This window comes from Physeter macrocephalus, chromosome 15 (genome assembly GCF_002837175.3).
Source record: "Physeter macrocephalus isolate SW-GA chromosome 15, ASM283717v5, whole genome shotgun sequence".
Lineage (NCBI taxonomy): Eukaryota > Metazoa > Chordata > Mammalia > Artiodactyla > Physeteridae > Physeter > Physeter macrocephalus.
Window position 1 is genome coordinate 50,877,603 of NC_041228.1, and position 23,519 is coordinate 50,901,121.

Sequence of the window (23,519 nt, forward strand, 5' to 3'; positions counted from 1 at the left end):
GACGCAAGAGGGAAGAGATATGGGAACATATGTATATGTATAACTGATTCACTTTGTTGTAAAGGAGAAACTAACATACTATTGTAAAACAGTTATTCTCCAATAAAGATGTTAAAAAAAAAAAAAAAGAAGATGCTGCTTCCATGTTTCCAAGTTATAATACTTTGGTCAAATAATTAATATAGGACACAGACAATTTCCTCCTACCTATAAGTGAAACAGAAAAATATAATCCCAATATTAGCATTAATTCTGAATGTTAACAAATGCCTTCCTATTCCTCCATCTCTTATCACACATTTACTGAGCACCTGCTGTGTGTTAGACATCGTGTTAGGAACTGAGAAACACAGGATAAATATATTGTCCCTACCCTTTTAAGTAGCTCAGAGTATGAAGGATGGATAGACAAAAGAAAAATGGTGGAGTTTTGTGATGTGAGTCATGACAGAGGTGAGCCCTTGGTTCTATTTGATGCAGAGAAAACCATATAAAGGAGGGAACACCTGGTCCAAATTTTGATGGATTAATTGAAATTATCTGCACACCTTCATCCCCATAAAAAAAGGGGAAAATATGTCCTAAGTTCTGGGAACAGCATAGGTAAAGGCATCAAGGTAAGAAACTCTGTTATGCACTGCTAAACAGAATGAGTATGAGATGCTTCAGGAGGTGAGTGAGACAGAGAAAGTATAGCTTTGTATATCATTAAAGGAAGCTTGGATTTTTTTTCTTTAAGTCATGTGAAGTCATAGGATTTGACATAAATAGAATTGTTAATGATCTGATCTAGAAAGATCATCTCACTGCCATTGCAGAACTGATCAATGAAAGCAAGAATAAAGGCAAGGAAACCAAAGCCAAAAGGAGAAAATAGGCATGAGAAAATTTTAGAAAGGAGAATCAGTAGAACTTGGTTGCTGGTTGGATGAGGGCTAAGGGAGAGTGAGTGGTGTAGGATCACTGACTAGTGTAGATGAGGATGCTCATATGATACTCAATAAGAGGAGGAGCATGGCTGGCTTTAGGGGAAATGGACAATGATGATGAATTCAGGTTTGTTGTAGGTTAAATTTGAGATGAACAGAACTGCTAAGTGAGGAAGACAATAAGCAGTTGTTGGACAGGTCAACAGCTCCAGATACTAATATGAAGTGTAGGTAGAGGTTTGGTAGCATCCACGTACATGGTGATCTTTGAAACAATGAAAGTGGCTGAAATTTCCCAGGAAGTAAATATGAAGAGAAAAGAGAAGAGGGCTGAATCCTGGGAAATATTGATTTTAAATGGCTAGCCATAGGATGCAAGACGGGCCCTGAAAACTGGAACTGAAGAAGTAAAGTAAACCAAGAATGGCATTACAGATTCTTTGGAAAGAGAAAGTTCCAAGGACAAAATTGTCCCCAAAAAGTCAAATGCTTCAAAAGTTTTACTCATCTCTTCATGCCTTTACCTATTCATCCACTCAAATATTTTTGGGGCTTTTAATATATTATAGTCACAAGTTATATACAGTTGCTAAACAAAATCAACCCTATCCTGAGATAGATTACCATTTCATGGAGTAGACTGATCTTAAATAAATGGGCAAGACATATATGTGTGATTTCAAAACGTGGTGAGTGCCATAAAAGAACGTTAGTATATAAAGGATTCCCTGGGTATGATCATTAGGAGGTTATTGGTGGCTTTCACAATGGTAGTCTTGATGGAATAAGAGAAGTGAGAAAAAGTCAAATCACCGCCAAAATTGCCATGAGTTGAAGAATAAATATGAAGGAAGGATGTGGAGCAAAGCAAGGTAGATAACTCTCTTCAGAAGCATTAGTGTGACAATTAGAGCAATACAAAAAGAAAACAAAGCAAAGGAAGGTTTTTTGATTTATGATATGGGAAGATAGAGCATATTTATAGGCTGATGTTAGAAGGAACTAATAGAAAGGAATAGCTATAAATATTTTTAAAGTGAGAAAATGTTTAATGAAATTGGGTAAAATTAATATGAATTATAAATATAACATATTTCAGGTGGATTCAAATGAACTAAAGAGACACTACAGGAGTTCTACAAAATTTCAGGTAGGTGGCTTACAATTCCAAAATTGTTCAAATAATCCATTACCATTTTGACTTTAAGTTCCATCTATAAATTTCTACCAAAAAAAATCTGCTTCCTTTAAAAATTGTAGTCTTTGTAACAAAGTTTATACAGGTGAAGTTTTATTAGGCAGAGTTTTTGCTTCTCATTAATTATACAATATACTTCCTAGTATGTGCAAATGTGTAATTCAATATACGGGTCTCTACTAGGCAAAACAAAATCTTAGCGCCCACATTTAAGTTCCAATTTAAATGTCAACAAAGGAGTATGGGGTGTATTTTGTCTTGTCCATACATAATTCTAGTCTCCAATTCATGTAGCATGATGATGTAAAATCTACAAAATTGTTTCTACTCCTATTTCTTTCTTGTTCATATAAGCAAAATATATGCTACCGTATAGCTCAGGGAACTCTGCTAAATATTCTGTAATAACCTAAATGGAAAAAGAATTTGAAAAAGAATAGATACATGTATATGTATAACTGAATCACTTTGCTATACACCTGAAACTAACACAACATTGTTAATCAACTATACTCCAATATGAAATTTTAAAAAAAATTTTTAATAAAAAAATTTTAAAAATAAAACCACTGGAAATTGTTAGAATGGCATACAGCGAAAAAAAAAAGAAGCAATTATTTAGATAACATGGCATCTTCCTTTTCTCAAATATAGTATAATATTATTTTTTCACCCATGTGTTGTGTTTTCACCCATAATTATTTACAAAGTACTTTATTATCTTTTATTGTTCCTCCTAACCCCGAGAAATAGGCAGAGATTTGAGGGTGTTCCAAGGTTACCCAATCTGTATGCGTGAACTCCAACCTCCCATTTCAAGAACAACACTTTAGTGGCCTCAAATTTTGTTAAAAATACAAATCTGGGTTTAGGTGCCAAATTGTCCCTACTGGCGATCTATGGTGATTAAAATTTCTTTCAATTTGTTTTTATCTCCAACTAATTTTCTCTGTAAAAAACTGCCACATACTTAGACATATTCATAAAAGGTCTAAACTACTTTGATGAACTCTACAAAGAGGATGAATAGTTTTGTAAGTGCCGCAGACCTTATTCCAAACACTTAATCACTTTCTTGAATTTGAATAAGGGCAACTTAACTCATATATTTAATTTGGGTTCATAAATGTAAACTTTTACATTTATTTAATTGTAGTCATGCCTTTTGAATTTCCTTAGCACATCCTGTACGTCTTATGGCATTGTATTATAGCTATTTCTGCTCTTGGTTATTCCACCATTAGATTGTTAACTTCTTGTGGACAGAAACAATATCTTGCTTCTATTTCAACCCCAACATGCTTTGCAAAGTTCCTTGTACAGAGTACAGTGTTGGCCAGTACTTAATTCAATTTTCTACAATTCATTGAGAAATAAATCATCTCTATCCATACAAATCCACATTAATGTATTAATATCAAACATGATTAATAACTGTCTGCATAGAAAAGTCAAGTGAGTATTTGAGCAATTGGATTCTAAAATAGCACTAGACAAATCAACAGTTCTGTGCTCCTGCTTCCTTGTTTATAAGACATTATTTTAGTAACTGCTCTATGTACCTCTCAACTTGTTATGAGGCTCAATATCAGTAGGGTAAATCAATGAAGTTTGATGATATTATGCAATTTTTAAGCCAATTATTTTAGGAAGTAATTTGTTTATAGTAGCGAATGTGTGTTCATTCAAACTGAAAGTCCCATTCCTTTTCAATAGCACTAGGTTTTGAAATTGTAGTACACAATTAATCACCTCAAATTTCTTCATACGTATGGCCTTACACAAAACTCTTACAAAACTCTTAACTCCTCTTAATTGTCTTAAATAAATTAAACGTTTTTTTAATGTACCCTATTTTTCAAGATGACGTAAAAAATAATGAAAATGAATAATTGTCTTATGTAAAAGGATTTTTTATTGTTATCATTGCAATCAGTAAGTATGCAAGTGTTATGCTGTCACAATTACCATGGTAATGGAAGGCCAGAATAATTTAAATACATCACAAATTTAAAATATATTATCTTCAGCTATAATAGTATTTTCAATACCTTCTCCCATCAGAACTGATAATTGTAAATGGGACTGACTTCTTTCATCTCCTCTCTGTTAGCCTGTACAGTCTCTGATAGATATGTTCACAGCAGTTTATTGTTAGCAATATGATACAAAGTAGACAGTAGGAGAAAGAACTGAAGAGTCTGGATGAACCACCAACAATATAATTAGCCCTGAACACTGGAGAATTGCCTGAAACATAAATATATATCACTACAATGAATGCCCAATTGTTTCACATAAAATCAAGAATGGGCTTGAGTTTCAGTCCAAAAGCCCCAAGTTTAAAACATTATTAAAATGTATTTTAACAGTAGCAAGCATGCCATCTCTTAAATATATGTGACAGCTCAATAAAATCCCAGAAAATGCAGCGCTTAAGCCAAGATCAGATGCATGAAGCTGGAAATGAAATTCACTGGAAGTAGGCTATGAAGTAGTGTTCTTGTTTTCAGGGCGCTAATACACCTTTCAGTGACACCATGCATATGAAACTGAAGGCAATTTTGTATTAAGCAACAAATAAATCATGGTGACTGGTCAGCCTTTACATACATTGGTATAAATCAATTCATGTCCTAAAAAGCATGTAAACACAACATAATTGTGAATGTGTTCTTCCAACAGTTGGATGTGGCATCAATAATGCCATTTGATGTTTTCTACCTCTTCTTTGGGTTTAAACCAATATTTAGGACAAACAGGATGTTAAAGGTAAGATAACTATACTTAACTGTCTTACAATAATGGAAATCTCAAAGTACTTTAAAATATCCTAAAAGTATCATATTCTTAATTTTTCCCAAACTATCCTCCATTTTTATGCCCTCATGAATGCTAAGAATTTTAAAAGCTGAATGAAGGAAAAACATCCCTATTTCTAGTAATGGAAGTTGCTTTTGGTTGTTTTGAGTCTATATCTCATAACAGCTATTTTTATAACTTAAAATAGGAATGCTTTTGTATTTCAAAATACAGCTATAATTACAAATGAATATTTTATAATTTTATTCTGTTCCACTTGTCACTATTTATTACATAGTCACTGAATGTCTGCAATACTGGCTGTAAAATGAGGGTATTAGTTTTCATGACCTCTAAGTTATCTCACTCATCAAAAATTCTATAATTATAGAAAAATGCAAGCACAGTTTTGCATAACAAAATTATTTAGATACAACTCACATGTCCATCAAGAGGGAAAGAGTTAAATACATTGCAGTATATCTATAGAGTACTTGGTAATGTAAAAATAAAGAGGAAGTTTTCTATGAAAGACCTCCAAGAAAAACTGCTCAGTTAAAAAAAAAAAAAGCTAGTTACGGAACAGTTTATAGAATACTAACTTTTGTAACAGAAAGGGGAAAATATTCTATTTTTCTATATTACATAAACAGTGGAAGACTACCCAAAAAATCTAATAAATGGTTAACTGAGGTAAGGATGGGAAGCTGGAGGGAAAAGCAGGATGGGTAGGGGCAGGAATAGGAGAAAAGACTATGAAGGTATATGTTTCCTATTGTTTTTGAACTATGTGAATGTATTACCTATTCAAAAAGATTCTAAGGCATAAATATTTTATAGCTCATAGCTTTATCAGATACCTAAGAGGAATCTGAGGAGAGTCAGGATGTGAAATTTCATATAAATTTTTAATAATAGCAATGATAGCTTGTATTTCCAAAGACAGCCTTCTTAAAAGGAACACCAAAGATTTTATCAGTTGTAGGTGGCTATCACTTTGACACCTTGGGAAGACAAGATGACATAACCTGGAGACTCGGGTGGATCCTAACACAGCTGCAGCTGATATTTGTTGAATACATACTTGTAGCTACGTACTTTGTTAAACTTCGTATTCATTATCTCATTTATTCCTCCAAACAACCTCATTTTAGAGATGAGGGAAATGAGAATTAGCAGGGTAAAAATATCTGTCCAGACACACTCTGGTGAGTGGCAGTATCTGGATTCTATCACATATTTTTCTGACTCCAAATTCCTTACTAAAATCAGATGGGCAAATAAACTTCAGGCTGAAGGAGCTTTCCTTCCACACCCATGATTTTTCCAAGTCAAGAGGGACCTTACTCTATATTCTCGTCCATCCAAGACAACTCTAGAGACTTCTGTTTTGACCACAGAATGTAGGTCTAGATTGAGCAGAACTTAACGTTCCCAGCAGCTTGGTGGGCTGGCCATCCATCATCAAATTTCTAGTGTAGAATGGACGTTTCTGGAGGACACTGCTCAGAGGCAACCAACTTTGAGAGAGACTCAGGTTCCTATGGATTTGAGTGTTTGGCATTATAATAAAAATTTATAAAATGCTAACTCTTCACACCCCATCTCTGTGTCCCTTCAGTGTCCAAAAACCTACTCACTATATTAGGTAGTTTTTTTTATAATATAGGAGATCCTGAAAGCCAACATTAATCTTCTTTACATAGCCCTGCAGTCCAGTCATCTTCACATAAGTGTGTCATTTTAATGTGCAGTTCTCTAGGGAAAATATCGTTTACCTATCTCCAAATTATATATGAGAAAACAAATAAAGAATATAAATTTTCGGGGGCTTCCCTGGTGGCGCAGTGGTTGAGGGTCCGCCTGCCGATGCAGAGGACGCGGGTTCGTGCCCCGGTCCAGGAGGATCCCACATGCCGCGGAGCGGCTGGGCCCGTGAGCCATGGCCGCTGAGCCTGCGCGTCCAGAGCCTGTGCTCCACAATGGGAGAGGCCACAACAGTGAGAGACCCGCGTACCGCAAAAAAAAAAAGAATATAAATTTTCTCTACAGTGAACACGTAAGCTAGATTTTAAAATGTGCCTTTGTGAAGATTTCTGTTAAGAGCACAATAAACAAGTTACGACAAATTGAAATTATCTTAATCTGAATGCTTAATGGATGTTTCCTACTCAGGAATTCCGGAAAAACAAATCATTTGTGTATATTTCTAGTTAAATAGTCATTGCTATTACAGCTGTTTTCTAATTCCAAATGTTCTATTACAGTCTTATCTACATTGGAAGAAATTTTGAACTAAATAATCTTTGAACTAAATAATCTCTAATAGCCCTTCCTATCTGTAAGATCCTATGAGTCTAAGTACATTCTCTTACTGTCCCCAACTTAAAGATGAGGAAACCAAAGTACAGAAATATTAAGTGACTTTTCCAAGGTCGCACAGTTAATAAATGGCAGAGAGGAGATAGATTGGTGTTTGGTTCTGGATTTCATGCTCTTGCTCTTGCATTTTACAGCCTATAGATTAAAAAGAGAAAGTAGGGGGTAAGAGTGCATGTAGGGAGTATCTGTTGCTATAGAGGTGGGTGTAAGCAGAAGAAAAACTTGAGGCAAATAGCAACTGTTTGGATTAGATGCATATAAACTCTCTATGTCTTTGAACAATGTCAAGAATAGATAACAAATGCTAATATTAACTGGACTTTAAATTTTGTTGAAATAAATACACATTTAATGCAACTTGCTTAAAAACAATGCTAGTGTTGAGCAACAGGACTTAACACCTATTTATGATTTCAATGTATTTTATTATGCTTTTACTATTTTACTTATGTTTTGGGGGGAGGTATGATTTTTAATTATTGTAAAATAAAGTTCTACTACATGCTTTAAAAAAGAAAAAACAGGAAAGAAATGCTTTTAAGCTTGATTTTCAACAAGCATTACAAATAAGACTATAACTAAAGGGTAGAAATAAAATAAAGCAAGAAGCTCTGGAAGTTTGGCACCTTGTTAAAATGCACTACCCGGAAGAAAATACCACTGACCCACCTTAGTTTTTTAAGACATGAATAGAATTATTTTCAGTAACAAATAGTCTATTTTATATCGTTTTATTTAAATACAATAGATGTATTTAAGACTAATGCACTTTTGGGTTTCTTTTGCTTGTTTTCTACATAGTACACTTCATTTTTTGAGTTTAATCATCACCTAGAGTCTATAATGAACAAGGCATATATCTACAGGTAAAGTATAACTCAATGTACTTCAGGGCTGGGAGAGAGAGCAACGGTGAAATATTTTAGACAGGACTTGCGAAGAATATGGCCTCCCTGCAAAAGAGAAGGGAATAATCTCAGATTTGGGGCTATGTAAAATATTGGGTTGTGTTCTAAAGTAGATTTGAACATTTTGAAGTGAGATAAAAGTATGAAAATTATATTAGATTTTAGAAGAATACAAGACTGAAAAAGAGGACGTATTACCTGCTTCAGTCAGAACAAGGACAGAGAAACATGCTCTTTCACAAGTTTTTACATCTCTCTCATGACAATTCATTCTAATCTGAATTTTCATTCATTTGCTGTTCTGAACTTAATTTGCCCAGAGACCTCTAGTCAGTTAATCATAGCATAAAATCCCATGAGCTTTTCAGAGATATCCAGTGAAATCAGCATGGTGTATTTTATGGGACTCAAAGTGGAGAGGTGACCCTGGAGGGATATCTTTCAGGGAGTTGACTCATACCATTTGTGAAAAGAGAGGATTTTTTTTTTCTACTCTGTCAGTCCCAGTCAAGACACTGCAGTCAGAAAACATGTGAAGGCACCATCATTTTATATTGTGCTAATGAGAGTTAACAGTTCACAAATTTAAAGCAAGGAGATTCAGCAGAGACTTTAAGGAAAATAAAATGTTAAAATAGGCTGTATTCCAGGAACAACACAAGTCTTACTTTGCATTTATTCTCCTTGTCAGAGTCATTCGAACAACTGGATACTTGCTCTTTACTCTGCACATTAATGCCTGTATGTATTATTGGGCTTCAAACTATGAAGGAATTGGAACTACTATATGGGTGTATGATGGTGAAGGAAACAAGTAAGTTTTAATTTTGAAGGAAACATTTATTGATTCTTCTTAATCTTATGTTTCAGTGTGAGCTTTCTTAAGCTAGTGCTTTTTGAAACTGTAAATCACAATCCATTAATGGGCAGTAAAAACTCTTTATTAGTAGGTCAGTATGTTTTTAAGTGAAAGAGGATAGAATAGAGGAGGACAGAATAGAAAATATCCAAGTCTGTCATTCTGAGTAGGGGGTGTGTGTGTGTGTGTGTGTGTGTGTGTGTGTCCTGGATTAACCTGTAAAATGCATTTCTTACTCAGGATCATGAACAACAAAGTTTGAAAGCCTCTGCTTTAGACAGCTGAGTGGTAAGGTAACTTTTAATAACTCCTATGCTGATTGTTAGTAATGAACAATGTTAATTATTTGGAGGGCAGATGCAGTGGCTAATTAGTTTACCACTGAAGAGCTTTATGGGTTTATGAGTCAGCTATAACCACTAACTCAATTAAACATTTACAGAGTAACAAGGATCATATACTAAACTTGACAATTAGATATGCAAGTACCCTGAGAATAAGAGATTGTCTGAAAATTTTAGTACAGTAGAATCAGGGCTCAATAATGGCAACTGAGTTATTTAATAGTGAAATTTCCTTTTGGTAGATACAAAGGCCTGGCATAAAGTAGATTCCATTAACTTTCTGCTCCAGTGAAATGACATTGAGCCTATTATAAAGCAATGTCCTTACTGGAAAATAACAGGTCCCAGCATGACTTTGAAGGGCAACTCACAGCAGCCTTGGGAAGGAAAGCAATTACAGGATAGAGCAAAAAGAGTAAAGATACCTCACAAAATTACACCCTAGCTAGAGTGAGCAGGATCTGAATGAGGGATTATAACATTTTTTGAACTTTTAACCAGAACTAATTTTAAAAATTTAAAGTCAGAAGGCCCGATGATCGGGGAAATACACACACACACACACACACACACACACACACACACAAACACACACAAGAAGAAAGTGTGTAACCAAATCTATAAGTAATTCCCTTTAGAATGTGAATTAAATATGTATTTAGTTTAATATAAGTAACTACAAAGAAAACTGAGTAAGATACCAACTATATTAAATATTACCTAGAAGTATGTAATTCAACATCATTAGACCCATAAGTCTGATAAGTGTTTTTTATCAAATTAGCAAAATAATATACAGTTGCCATCCAGAAAAAGTGGAGCTATTTCTCTTTTCATACCTGGATGCCTTTCTGCAGCATTTCTAGAGAATGTATCTTGTTCCCAGTGCCTAGAACATTGTTAAGTATATAACATACACTCAGTATATGTTAGGTATTTAAAGAAGGCAAGAAGGAAGTTTCTTTACTCTCTCTTCCTACTTGCCTTCTTTAAATACCTAACATATAGTGAGTGTATGAGAGAGAGTCAAGGAAAAAGGAAGGAATGACCAAATCTGTATTATAACAAGAAGAAAGAAACCTCAGCTTCAACCCATAAGAAACTGAAGCTACATTGTTCTAATATTTTAGATGTCTAATTCCAGCTACAGTGCAGACCAGATATTCAAAGCCCTCTCACTAAAATACAAGAAGATAAACTACTTGAAATTTTTGTTGTATTAGTTATTGTAATTACTTGTTGTAAGATACATTTCTATATAAATTATAATTACAACAGTTTTCAATGATTGCTAAACTCTCTAGAAAGTAAAAGGAATCTCCAAAGTCTAAAAACCAAATGTGTGTACTGAAGCTGGAGTAGAGTGGTAAGATAATCACTAAGGAACAGAAATAGAGAAGATAACTTCTGAATCAGTAGAATAAAAAAAAGATAAGCTTGTAGAAACAACTTAAAATATATCAATAAGCAGAATAAGTTAATATGAATTAAATTCACCACCTAAAAGAGACTATCAAATAATATTAGTCAAAATAGACTTTAAAACAAAAATTATTTTAGGGAAGATTAAGGTTATCATATAATGGTAAAAGTTTCAATTCACTATCAATATTTACCAGTTCTAAATGTGCATGCACCTAATGCAAAGTACTTATGATGAATCAAAGAAATTCATAAAGCAAAAATTATTAGAAGGAAGAGAAATTTGCAAATATACCATCAAAGTGTGAGACATCAACACACAACTATTGACTGATCAAGCAACCAAAGACAATCAGTAAAGATATAAAAGATTTGAGAACCCATTAAAAAGCTTGATTTAACAAATACAAATGGAACTTTGTACCCAAGAATTAGAAACCACTCATTAATTTTTAAAATTTTTTTATTGAGTTATTGTTGCTGTACAATATTATATGTTATAGCTGTACAATATAATGAGTCACAATTTTTAAAGGTTATGCTCCATTTATAGTTATTGTAAAATATTGGCTATATTCCCTGTGTTGTACAATATATCCTTGTAGCTTATTTTACACATAATAGTTTGTACCTCTCAATTCCGTATCCCTATAATGCCCCTCCATCCTCCCCTCTCCCCACTGGTAACCACTAGTTTGTTCTCTATATCTGTGAGTCTGCTTCTTTTTTGTTGTATTCACTAGTTTGTTGTATTTTTTAGATTCCACATATCATACAGTATTTGTCTTCTCTGACTTATTTCACTTAGCATAATGCCCTCCAAGTCCATCCATGTTGTTGCAAATGGCAAGATTTCATTCTTTATCATGGCTGAGTAGTATTCCTGTGTGTGTGTGTGTGTGTGACATCTTCTGCTTCCATTCGTCTGTTAATGGACACTTAGGCTGCTTTCATATCTTGGCAATTGTAAACAACATTACTATGAACATTGGGGTGCATGTATCTTTTTGAATTAGTGTTTTTGTTTTTGTTTTTGATATATGCCCAGGAGTGGAACTGCTGAGTCATATGGTAGTTTTATTTTTAACTTTTTGAGAAACCTCCATACTGTTTTCCACAATGGCTGTACCAATTTACTTTACCACCAACAGTGTACAAGTGTTCCCTTTTCTCCACATCCTCGCCAACATTTGTTATTTGTGTTCTTTTTGATGATAGCCATTCTGACAGGTGTAAGGTGATATCTCATTGTGGTTTTGATTTACATTTCCCTGATGATTAGCAATGTTGAGCATCTTTTCATGTATCTATAGGCCATCTGCATTTCCTCCTTGGAAAAAGAAACCACTCATTCTTCTTAATTACTCATGGAAAGATTACAAAAAGTGATCATTTTCTAGGCCAAAAAGCAAGTCTCAATACATTTCACAGCACTGGTATGATACAGCCCCCATTCTCTGCTCCTTTAGACAGGAGGGTTCTCACCCAAAACCAAAGCTCCAATAATCCTGTTACCAGCTGTCAGGGACACATCCTTACAAACAAAATGTCTTTAAAAGCAGCATTTATATGTATTTTAAGATAATTTGCAAATGGAAGTTATTAACATACTTACATTTTCCCACAGTTTTTAAGCATCACCAGCCCCTTCTATTATTCCATATTACCCTTTGACCATGTAAGCTTAAAGCATTTTTTTAGTTAACCCTTGTGATGGTTTCTGATGACCTATAAATTGAAGGTTGCTTATGAAATCACTGGACTTGTAAACTTTCTCCTAGTTAGAATTATGCAGCAACTGTGGGGTATAAGTGGAGCATTGTGAGCATTTAAAATGAGTCATTTATTACTATTTTATTAATCCTCATCAGAATAATAATGTCTGTGCATTTCAATAGAAGACAAGAAGTCAGTTTCATTTATACTAAGTAGATGGCATCCTTCATTTGACCGTGAAATTTGACAAAGTAGGAAAGGGCTTACTTAGCTCAAAAGGAAAACATAAGTAGTTAAGGTTATTTGGTACCCAGAAATGTTCCCAATGTCCCTTAATCCATATATACCCCAATTTATTTATTTTCTGACATAAATTTCCCAGTGTGCACAAACCTCTTAGCAAATACCTAGCCTCAATCCCTAACACATAGACCGTCAAAAGAGAGTAAAAATAGCAAGCAAGTTTGTCATGGGAATTATGACTTTAGATGGGATGGAGAAAGAGTCAGAATGTCCATATCTTAGTGCTAGGGAAATTTAGGATAACTTACTCCCTTCTTTTTACACAGGAGGAAGATGAGACCAGGGTAGATGAAGGTATTAACTCAGGGTCCCGAGATACTTCAGTTCAGACACTGACAAAAAAAAAAAAAAAAAAAAAGAATGGTCTTTACCCTAGACACTTAGACAAATGTAACAAAACCTCTCCAGAATAGCAGAATTCAGTAGACCAGAAGGGAGATGAAAGGCAGCTGGCAGCATGTATGGAAGGGGATTGCATAGATGTACTCACAGATACAGCCTTCCTATGTTCTTAAGTCTAAGTATGCATAACCTTTCGCTTATTCTTTCAGGTCATTTAACAAATATATTAAGCTCCTATTGTGTAATACCTGTCTTTGAGGAGTTTATCTTCTAATGAGACCGTTCTCCTCCATATTCGGTGCCTTCAGTGATAAATTTACAGAAACCTAGAACTAAGATGGATTGGGGTAGTTTAAAAGTCCATTCATAAAGTATCAAATTGGGTATTTTAAAAGTTGCATGTCCCACTACACATCCACCACAATGGCTAAAATTAAAAAGACTGACAGTACCAAGTCTTGGGGTAAGACTATAAAGGAACTGTAACTCATACATTGTTGGAGGGATAAAAATCTGACAGTTTCTTTTACAACTAAATATAACACCTACCTTAAAAACAAAAATTGCAAGCCTAAATATTTACCCAAGAGAACTGAAAATATATGTCTAAAAAAATTATATAAGTATATTCATAGAATGTCTATTCACAAGAACCAAAACTTGAAACAGCCTAGGTGTTCATCCACAGGAAGATGGATAAACATACTGTGCCATAGTCATGCAAGGGATAGTGCTTAGCAATAAAAAGGAATAAAGTACTGATACACACAAAAACACAGATAAATCTCAAAAACATTATTTTGAGTGAAAGACATCTTACACAACAGTGTATATACTGTATAATTTCATCGTGTGAAATTTTAAAGCAGGCAAAACTCATCTGAGACAGAAAAAAATTAGAACAGTAGTTGCCTGTGCAGGCAGGGATTGACTGCGAAAGAGAGCTTTTTGGAGAGATGGAAATGTTCTCTGTCTTGATGGGTTTCTGGGTTACACAGGTGTATGGGTTTGTCAAAATTCATCAAATAGTATCAGATAGTATACTTAAGATTTGTGCTTTCAATGTATGTTCAAAATTTTAAAATAACTCTTTACCAATACTTAACTCTAGTACATATATATTTTTTCTGAAGTATATTCTAACATATATATATATATATATATATTCTGAAGTATATTCTGAATTTTATATATATATAAATATTCTGAAGTATATTCTGAGTTTTATATATATGTATATATTCTGAAGTACTGTATTTAGGAGGAAGTGTCTACTGTCTGCAAATTACTTTGAAATGCATCCAAAAAATAAGATGGATTGATGGATGGAAAATGGAGGAATATGTGACAAAGAAGGTAGAGTAAAATGTTCATTATAGAGTCTAGGTCGTGGATATATGGTGCTCACTGTGAAATTCTTTCAGTTTTTCTGTTTGAAATATTTCAAAACAAAATGTTGGGGGAAAAGTTTAATACTGCATTTGTTTCACAGAGGAAGAATTTCTATTTTCACACTAAATTTTTTTTATGGTTTTATGTCAAGTTCTGCCTTACTGCTTTAACTTGGGGCTGTATATATAGAGACTGTAAGACAGCTCATGTATTAAATCGGCCAGATAGAATCTCCTTGAAAAGATCTATCTGCCCAGGGTGTAAATATTAGAGGTGGATACACTTGACTAATTAAGCTAATCCTAGAAAATCAATAAGATGCCATCTAATTAAATTACAAATCTTACCTTTGGTTGTGCATGTCTGGCTGTAAGACATGACTGAGAAAAGAATCCCAAAATAAACCTCAAAGCATCCGGGCAGAAAACTTCCAATTAACATAGCAGACTGTTTCAGTATGAAAAAATAGTTCGAGGCTAACCCTTCAGATTTGGAAAATCAATGCCTAAGTTTTATATTTAATTGTTATTTTCTAACATCCATGAATAAGAAAATGAGAGAAAGTAATTCATGCGTTTTTTCCTCTTAACACTGGAGGGACTTCGTAGGGGATAGTAATCCCAACACTTGAAATGGAGTTGCCATGTAGGGAGAGAATCTGGTCCCTGTCTCACTCTTGGGCTGTATTGGGGTCAGTAAATCTCCTTAATTCAAAGAGACCCACTGGTCCAGGACCTGTGATAACACTAAATCAGGTAACAGGAAATTATAAATTGGAATTGAAAAGTTAAAATGCAGTCCATAAAATTAATTCCATACTTCTTCAAGGTGGTTCTCTTTGACATCAAGTTCACTATAATACTTGTAAGTCCAAGGAAGCCTGCTAGAAAAACTATTGCAGAGTAGTAGTGTTTTTATTCTCTTGGCACAGAGGTTTCAAACTTTACCAAAGAGTTAATTCTTTGTCTGTTCCTATATCTACCAGGTAAAACAAACAGACAAACAAAAAACTCATGTCCTTCAAAAGGTACTGAATATCAAAACAAGTGATTTCTTTCTAGATCTGTTTTTATTTGAATACTGACTTTAACTGCAGTTTGATTCTTTCTTTGTAAACCTAACTTCTTAGTATTTGAAGATCTGAAAATTGTAATCTATTTTCATAAGAAAAAGACCATTCTTGTTCAAAGACAAATGTACCATTACTTAAATTGCAAATGTTTATGTCACACACCCAGACGAGAAATAAAAGCCTGACTAGGGCAGGATTCTGTAAAAAGTGCTGCTTTTCTGTGTTTACTCTGGAAACTAGAATAGCTAGCTGGAACCCACTAAATCCAAATGCCTCTCTGTAACAACATCTGAAGATGTTCTCTATATAGGGGACATTTTTCTTCAAGGATTCAGTGGAAATGTCTGATCTAGACCATTTTAACAGAGCTGTATGGAATATACCCAGTAGTATACCTAATTGTGTACCAAAATTACAATATATATATACAATGGGGTTGTAATACTAACTTCTATTCCCACCTCACTCTGGATACATGAAACCCTTGATCAAATATAGCTAAGTGAATCTTATATGTTCTGTCCTAATCTTTATCATATTCTTTTCTGTTGCCCTGGTTCCTGATGTTCTTCCCATCTGGGCTATTATGATCTGTCTCTCCATTTGCAACTGCATGAGTTAGGTACAGAATCTTTACCAAGTATATTTCTGAGCATAATTGGTTTTCTTCAATACTAAATTTCTAGATAAATTACCTATTACACCCAAGAGTAATTCCCCTTTTAAGATATAACTCAGTTTTCCTCTGTCTCTGCCATGGTTTATATATTCAATAACATAATGAGATATGAGTAGAAAATAGAGAAGTATATACCTACTTGCTCTACTTCCCATCAATAAAAAATAACTGGTTCTAAACTATAAAGGGCTCTCCCATCTCCATAAACACACTTGATGTCTATGATAGTCCTCACTAATCACTAGTGGGGTAGTTTAAAGGTAGCCTCACATTCTTTACTTCTCCTCTTATTGAGAGGTATATTCAAATATCCCTTCCCTTGAATCTGGGCTGGTCTTAGTGACTTGCTTGGCAAATATACATGGCAAGAGATTAAGACATTGCAGGGCTTCTGAGTTATAAGAAGCCTTATAGCTACTGCCTGGGCTGCTATCACTCTGGGGGAAACCAGCCTCTAGACAAAAAAGTCCATCTACCCTAAGACTTCCATGCTGTAGGGAAGCCCAAGGTAGTCATATGGAGAGACTGAATGAAAATACCCAGCCAGCCCCAGCTGTTCCAACCATTCCAGCCCAGGCTCAGACTGTGAGAGAAGATACCCTGGGCATTCCAAACAGATATAACATGGAGAACAGAGGAACCCAGTCAACAGTTAGAACCAAGGCCTCAGAACTTTGGCTTCAATCAAGTCCTCCCAGTTGTCTCTAAGTATTCAAGTCACCTGAGGGTCCACTCATCATACAGCATGGATGAGCCATCTCTGGGGGGCCTTTTACAAAATACCTGACCCACAATGTAAGCCTAGTAAAATAGTTGTTGTTTTATACCACTAAACTTTAGGGTGATTTGCTTTGCAGCGAGAAATAAGTGGAACAGCTAGTAAATACCCTCCTTGGGTTTGTTTAGTCATTTCACGATGTTTATCAAGAAGTTTACATTTAAAAAGAAGTTTACATTAGTATACACGGGTATTTGCTAATGCTGCCTACAGAAAGAAAATCTTGATTAGCAGGAAATGTGTTAAAATCTAGTAGTAATCTATATTCCCAAGCATAGTGGCATTTTACTGTTATAGTAGAGAGCAAAATGTATATCTTCTCTTTTCACAGGTATCTGAGATGTTACTATTGGGCGGTTCGAACTTTAATTACCATTGGGGGCCTTCCAGAACCACAAACTTCATTTGAAATTGTTTTTCAACTGTTGAATTTTTTTTCTGGAGTTTTTGTGCTCTCCAGCTTAATTGGTCAGGTAAACTGAGATGTGAATCCCTGGATACACAATGCTGTCATTTTTGAAAGTCTAACAAGTCTTTATAAACTTTACAGGGAAAAAAATCAAAATCTATCTGTTTTTTTTTTTACTAATTTCCATCTATTTTGATGAATTGAATGGGGATGTAAATAGATCAACATTGCCTTTCAATTTTTAAACCATCAAATTTTTCAGAAGACTTGTATACAATGAGTGTTGGGTTAGACTCTCAGAGAGTCACGTTTCTAAGCTAACTTCTTACTTGGTGTTTCCTGAAAACTTTAGAAGCTCTCTTTTTTTTACTTAAACTTCAAATATTGTCATAAAATCCCTGACTTAAAATCAACTTCAAAAGTCATTTAAGGGCTTCCCTGGTGGCGCAGTGGTTGCGCGTCCGCCTGCCGATGCAGGGGAGGCCATGGCCGCTGAGCCTGCGCGTCCGGAGCCTGTGCTCCGCAACGGGAGAGGCCGCAGCAGAGGGAGGCCCGCATACCACAAAAAAAAAAAAAAAAAAAAAAAGTCATTTAAACCAGAGGCTACCAAATGCCGTCTAAATTAATTTAATTAAAAAATCATTGGTTCATAATCGTTTATTATGGTATCTCCTTGCCTATTCTCAAGGAATCACAGTCTAGTAAGAAAGTAAAACAAATACCCAAATAACTCTCTTGCAAGGTAGTTGCCATTTGCAAGGGATAGAGCCCAATACCTTTGTAAATTCTCAGATTCACAAGAAATAAAAAGCTCGCAGCATAGCATCTTTAGACGTTATACTTCCTTGTAAGGCACTTTACATATTATATGTCTGAGAGCAAAAGCCATGTTGAGATTTGTGTATGGGGTAAATAGTTACACAAAATCACAAAATGATTATTACCACTAGATAAATTATTGGTTCCCACTCACCACACTGACAGTGGTATGAATAAAACTCATGCTTTAACAAAATTTAGCAATGAAAACTATTCATTATAACACCTGAAACTGATCACAAATAGAACTCAAATCCTACATCCATGAATGTCAAGGGGCTGCTATCCTTGGTAAGTTCCAGAGGAGAGTTTGAAAGCTCTGTATTAGGTCAGAAAAGGGAAGCTTCCCAGGATGATTATTACCACTAGATAAATTATTGGTTCCCACTCACCACACTGACAGTGGTATGAATAAAACTCATGCTTTAACAAAATTTAGCAATGAAAACTATTCATTATAACACCTGAAACTGATCACAAATAGAACTCAAATCCTACATCCATGAATGTCAAGGGGCTGCTATCCTTGGTAAGTTCCAGAGGAGAGTTTGAAAGCTCTGTATTAGGTCAGAAAAGGGAAGCTTCCCAGGAGGTTTCAGAGAGGAGAATGTAGTTATAGACAGATAGTTCAATCAATCAGAAACAGTGTGTGAAAGATAATGATAAAGCACAAGATATGTTTGAGAAAATAGAAAAAGTACCAGAACGACGGGAGTGAAGGACACCTATAAATAAGGTTAGAGATGTATGTAAGGACAAGATATTTTAAGGGCTCTGAATGTTAAATTAAAGATGTTGAACTTTATCCTAAGGGCAATGGGAAATCATCCAGGGAAGGATTTTTAACGAATAAGAGATTTAAGGAAGATTAATCAAATATAATATAAATTGGAAGGGTCATACAGTTTTAAAATGTAGGTTTTATTATCATTTATGGATGGTGAGGTCAACAGATCAGGAGACCATTTACATTGAAAAGACAGTCTGTTATACAAACAGATCCAAGAAGAGGGGGTCACACCTTGCCAATAGGGCTACATAGGGAGGCACAAGGAAAGGAACTGATCAAGCAGGGTAAGGGGGTTTAAGATTGGTGAGTTTGGATAATTTCAGCAGGCTCTGGGGAGTAGGGACTGTCTCTAGTTGTCTGGTACCTGGCCCTGGAGTAATTGGGGCAGGTAGATAGTAGCCTAGAATATGAGAGCCCAATAAAGAAGGCTGTTGGGAGTATGGGCTCAGGGTTGGCTATTTTGCATATGAAAGGCACACTCCCAGTAGTTTGCTTTCTTTAGGAATCAGCTAACTCTGGGAGGGATAGTCCCAGAAATCAAAGAATCAAAATACAGAAAATAAAAAACATGGTTAATACAGGTGCTCAGGGATATGGCAACTTCAGCCTGAACATGGCAATCGAATAGAGAGAGAGACTGTAAAGGAAGCTCTATTTAGAAAATGTTTAGGTTTGGAAAATGAACACCAAGCAGTTAAAAACTATAAGCACAAATTATAATCTTAATGCCTGGGGAGGTTACATTAACAGTGATTGAAAATAGGAAGCTTGCGGGGACTTCCCTGGTGGTGCAGTGGATAAGACTCCATGCTCCCAATGCAGGGGGCCTGGGTTTGATTCCCCTGACATGCATGCCACAACTAAGGAGCCTGACTACCTGCCTACCTGCCTGCCTGCCTGCCGCAACTAAGACCCCGTGAAACCAAATGAATAAATAAATAAATAAATATTAAAAAGAAAATAGGAAGCTTGTTTATAGGGAAATGCAATTAATTTGAATATAAATGGCAAAAATCATATTATTTAATAAATTTTTATAAAATATATGTGAGGTAGCCGATCCCCTTCAATGTTTTCTCAGTTTTGCAGTTGAGTCAATCCCAATTTAAAGACATTAAGAGGCAACCCTAATTTATACATGTAATTCATAGTCATATGATAAGGCCATATCATATTGATAAAAATAGTAAAATCTAACATGTATTTAGCACTTACTATGTCCAAGGAAATTATTACAAGATTAAAAACTATGTCCAGCTCCAGTTAAAATTCCGTTCAAAGTGGTCTTTGGACCAACAGTAGAAGCATCACCTGGGAGATTCAAAATTCAGGCCTCACCCCTTACCTACTGAGTCAGAATTTGCATTTTAATAGGATCTTCAGGTGATTCATATGCACATGAAAGTTTGAAAGGGCTGCTTTATACCCCACACTGCACCTGCCTTTACAGTGACTTTGAGGACCCAAGGAACAAGAAGAAATATCAAGCTGCTAAACATGTAGGACTAGAGCCAAAAAGAAAGATTGAGAGAGAAGATAGAGATTTGTGCCTTAACTCTCACAGTGAATAAAAGATGCTGAGAAGAAGAACAGTTAGAAATGAAAGTAAGAAAGCCCTGGACAAAACCTCCACTTGTTCAAAGTTCCCTCATATAACCATGCCAAGAACTACACCCTGGATGTGATCATCTCATTTTAACTGCAATATTCTATTCTCACATACAACTCATAGAGACTGACATTTTCTTCCCCTAATCTGGAACACACATCATAGAATATATGTCTTTTTCACCTGCACCACCAAAATTCAGCATTGCACATAAAACATTCAGATTATTGTCACTACAAATTCTCTGCCCCCAACACTGATCAATAATGCTTTTAATTGTCCTTGGATCCCAATTTAAAACTCTATTAACTCTCCCAACCCAATCTCTGATATCCGACTTCTCAAGGCCTTAGGTGACTGGGTAATGTTCATCATCTGTCAGAAATGGCTTGGAAAAAGGAGATCTAGGAACTGAGGTGGTTGAAGAACAGCCCTTGAGGAGTAGGTTAGAAACTGAAAAAGTATCCAGTTTGACTCTCTGCATAGCTACTCGGCAGACACTTTTGACAAGTAGAAGAACCTATTAACTCTGAAATGGAAACTGAGGAAGGCATCACAATAAAAGAGCCATTTGATCTAGATCTCAAAGAATGAGCAGTTTTTCCATAAGCAGAAAAGGCTCAGCTACTAGAATGAATGAGCGAAAGTGAGGCCCAGGTTTTCCTCCATATTATAAACCCACAATCAAAGCAAATTTACAACCACTTGCTTCCCTCTATGTGAGAGGAAGAGTCAAGCTATATATCTTTTCTGTGCTGAGACCCTAAAGATCAGCTTTTAACCTAGAGTGGGTTTTCATGGATGAGTTATAAACATCGAGAACTAAAACCTGACAGTTCCTTAAGTATTGTCACAGCAGTAGATGATGCTTCAGTAATTTCAGCACATTTCAACTTCTGCTGAATACTATGCCTTAAGCATAATGAGATTTGATTTTATCTGTCTAAACAACACAAAGGGAAGTATAGAGGTTGCAATTTCATGATGAATTGAGTCTATATAGCCAGCCACACTGCAAAATCTATGAAGGATGCTTTCTAAGCGAGACTCACCAAAATGGACTAGCCGTTCTGCCAGGTAATTGTTCAACTTTCTTTGCACATTTCTTGCATAAGCACAGCTATATAATTTTTTAAATATCAACTAACATCTTTGCAGTAATATACAAGTTTGCAGAGAAGATTGTGTGCAGTCACATGCATTATGTGACTGAATCCTCACAGAAACCTCACATGGTAGGTAAAACAGGTTCTATTGTCCTTATTGGGTCAGAAAGAGGATACAATTTGCCCAATATTTTATAGGTAAATGGCTGAAAGTAGGACCCAATATCAGTGTGTTAAAAATCAAGTAGTCAGGGATTAGAATAGAATGTATCATGTGAGAACTCTTAATTCAACTAGGCTTATAGTAACTCTGCCACTTCCTCTGCTGGGTGTGGAGTGACCATGTTTGTGGTTTTAGTTGCAAGATGTAATTGGGGCAGCTACAGCCAATCAGAACAACTTCCGCATCTGCATGGATCGTACCATTGCCTACATGAAACTTATTCCATTCCTAAGATTGTGCAGAATCGGGTCAGGACTTGGTATGAATATACATGGGACTCTCAAAGAATGCTAGGTAAGCACGGCAAAATACTGACTAAAACCCTGTAAAACGTGTCCTATAATGAAAATCCTATAAGGCAGCAGTGGCAACTAACTGAGTTTGAAAAAGATTGGGAAACAACCAAATAATCTTTAAAGCATTAATTTAATACCATGGGCTTTTTTTCCTTAAATATTCAGACATAACTTACGGGTTATGCAAATCCTTCAAGAGCAAAGGCTAAATTTTATTCAGTGCCCACCAGATGCTAGATATTACACACATTAGCTCATATAATCTTCATCCAAAAAAAATGGGGAAAATTTGGTGTCATCAACCCCCTCTTAGGAGACAAGGAAATGGAAGCTCCTAACTGAAAAAATTGGCCAAGGACACAGAGGTCTTAGGCAAATGGCCTAAATGGAACTGAGACATGCACCTGTTCTCCTCCAAACCCTTGCTCCCTCTGCGATATCATCCTCTTCCCAGAGCACAGTGAGTACTCAGAACAGAAATCTTTCAAGCCACTTTCAACCTGCTACAGGTCTCCTCTAAGAGACCCTTAATCATTCGTGGTGTCTACTATTAGGACTATAACAGTGGAGTTAAAAATAATGTTTACTAAAGATGTAAAGTAAGTTAATGTGCTAGCTGACAATAATCAGATTCAACTTTTAGTTTGCTCCTCACCATATAAAAATAGGAATTAGTGCTACTGAGAAGCCAATAAAGCTACTGCCCTCAGAATGCAAATTACAATCCGATTCCCAAATTGGAAGAATCAATATTGTGAAAATGACTATACTATCCAAAGCAATCTACATATTCAATGCAATCCCTATCAAATTATCAATGGCATTTTTTACAGAACTAGAACAAAAAATTTCACAATTTGTATGGAAACACAAAAGACCCAGAATGCCAAAGCAATTTTGAGAAAGAAAAAGTGAACTGGAGGAATCAGACTCCCTGACTTCACACTATACTACAAAGCTACAGTAATCAAGACAATATGGTACTGGCACAAAAACAGAAATATAGATCGATGGAACAGGGTAGAAAGCCCAGAGATAAACCCACACACATATGGTCAACTAATCTATGACAAAGGAGGCAAGGATATATGATGGAGAAAAGACAGTCTCTTCAATAAGTGGTGCTGGGGAAACTGGACAG

The 23,519-nt window shown here is 35.4% G+C and overlaps 1 protein-coding gene across 1 annotated transcript in view; it reads left to right on the forward strand.

Moving 5' to 3' along the window:
* The window catches only part of CNGB3 (cyclic nucleotide gated channel subunit beta 3), a 157,020-nt gene that overhangs the window by 89,698 nt on the left and 43,803 nt on the right, over positions 1-23,519 (forward strand). The window contains 7 exon segments of the mRNA XM_024126962.2: positions 2,029-2,079; positions 4,813-4,899; positions 8,113-8,177; positions 8,911-9,033; positions 17,458-17,599; positions 22,218-22,293; positions 22,296-22,376. Of these exon segments, the coding sequence (XP_023982730.1) occupies positions 2,029-2,079; positions 4,813-4,899; positions 8,113-8,177; positions 8,911-9,033; positions 17,458-17,599; positions 22,218-22,293; positions 22,296-22,376 (625 nt within the window).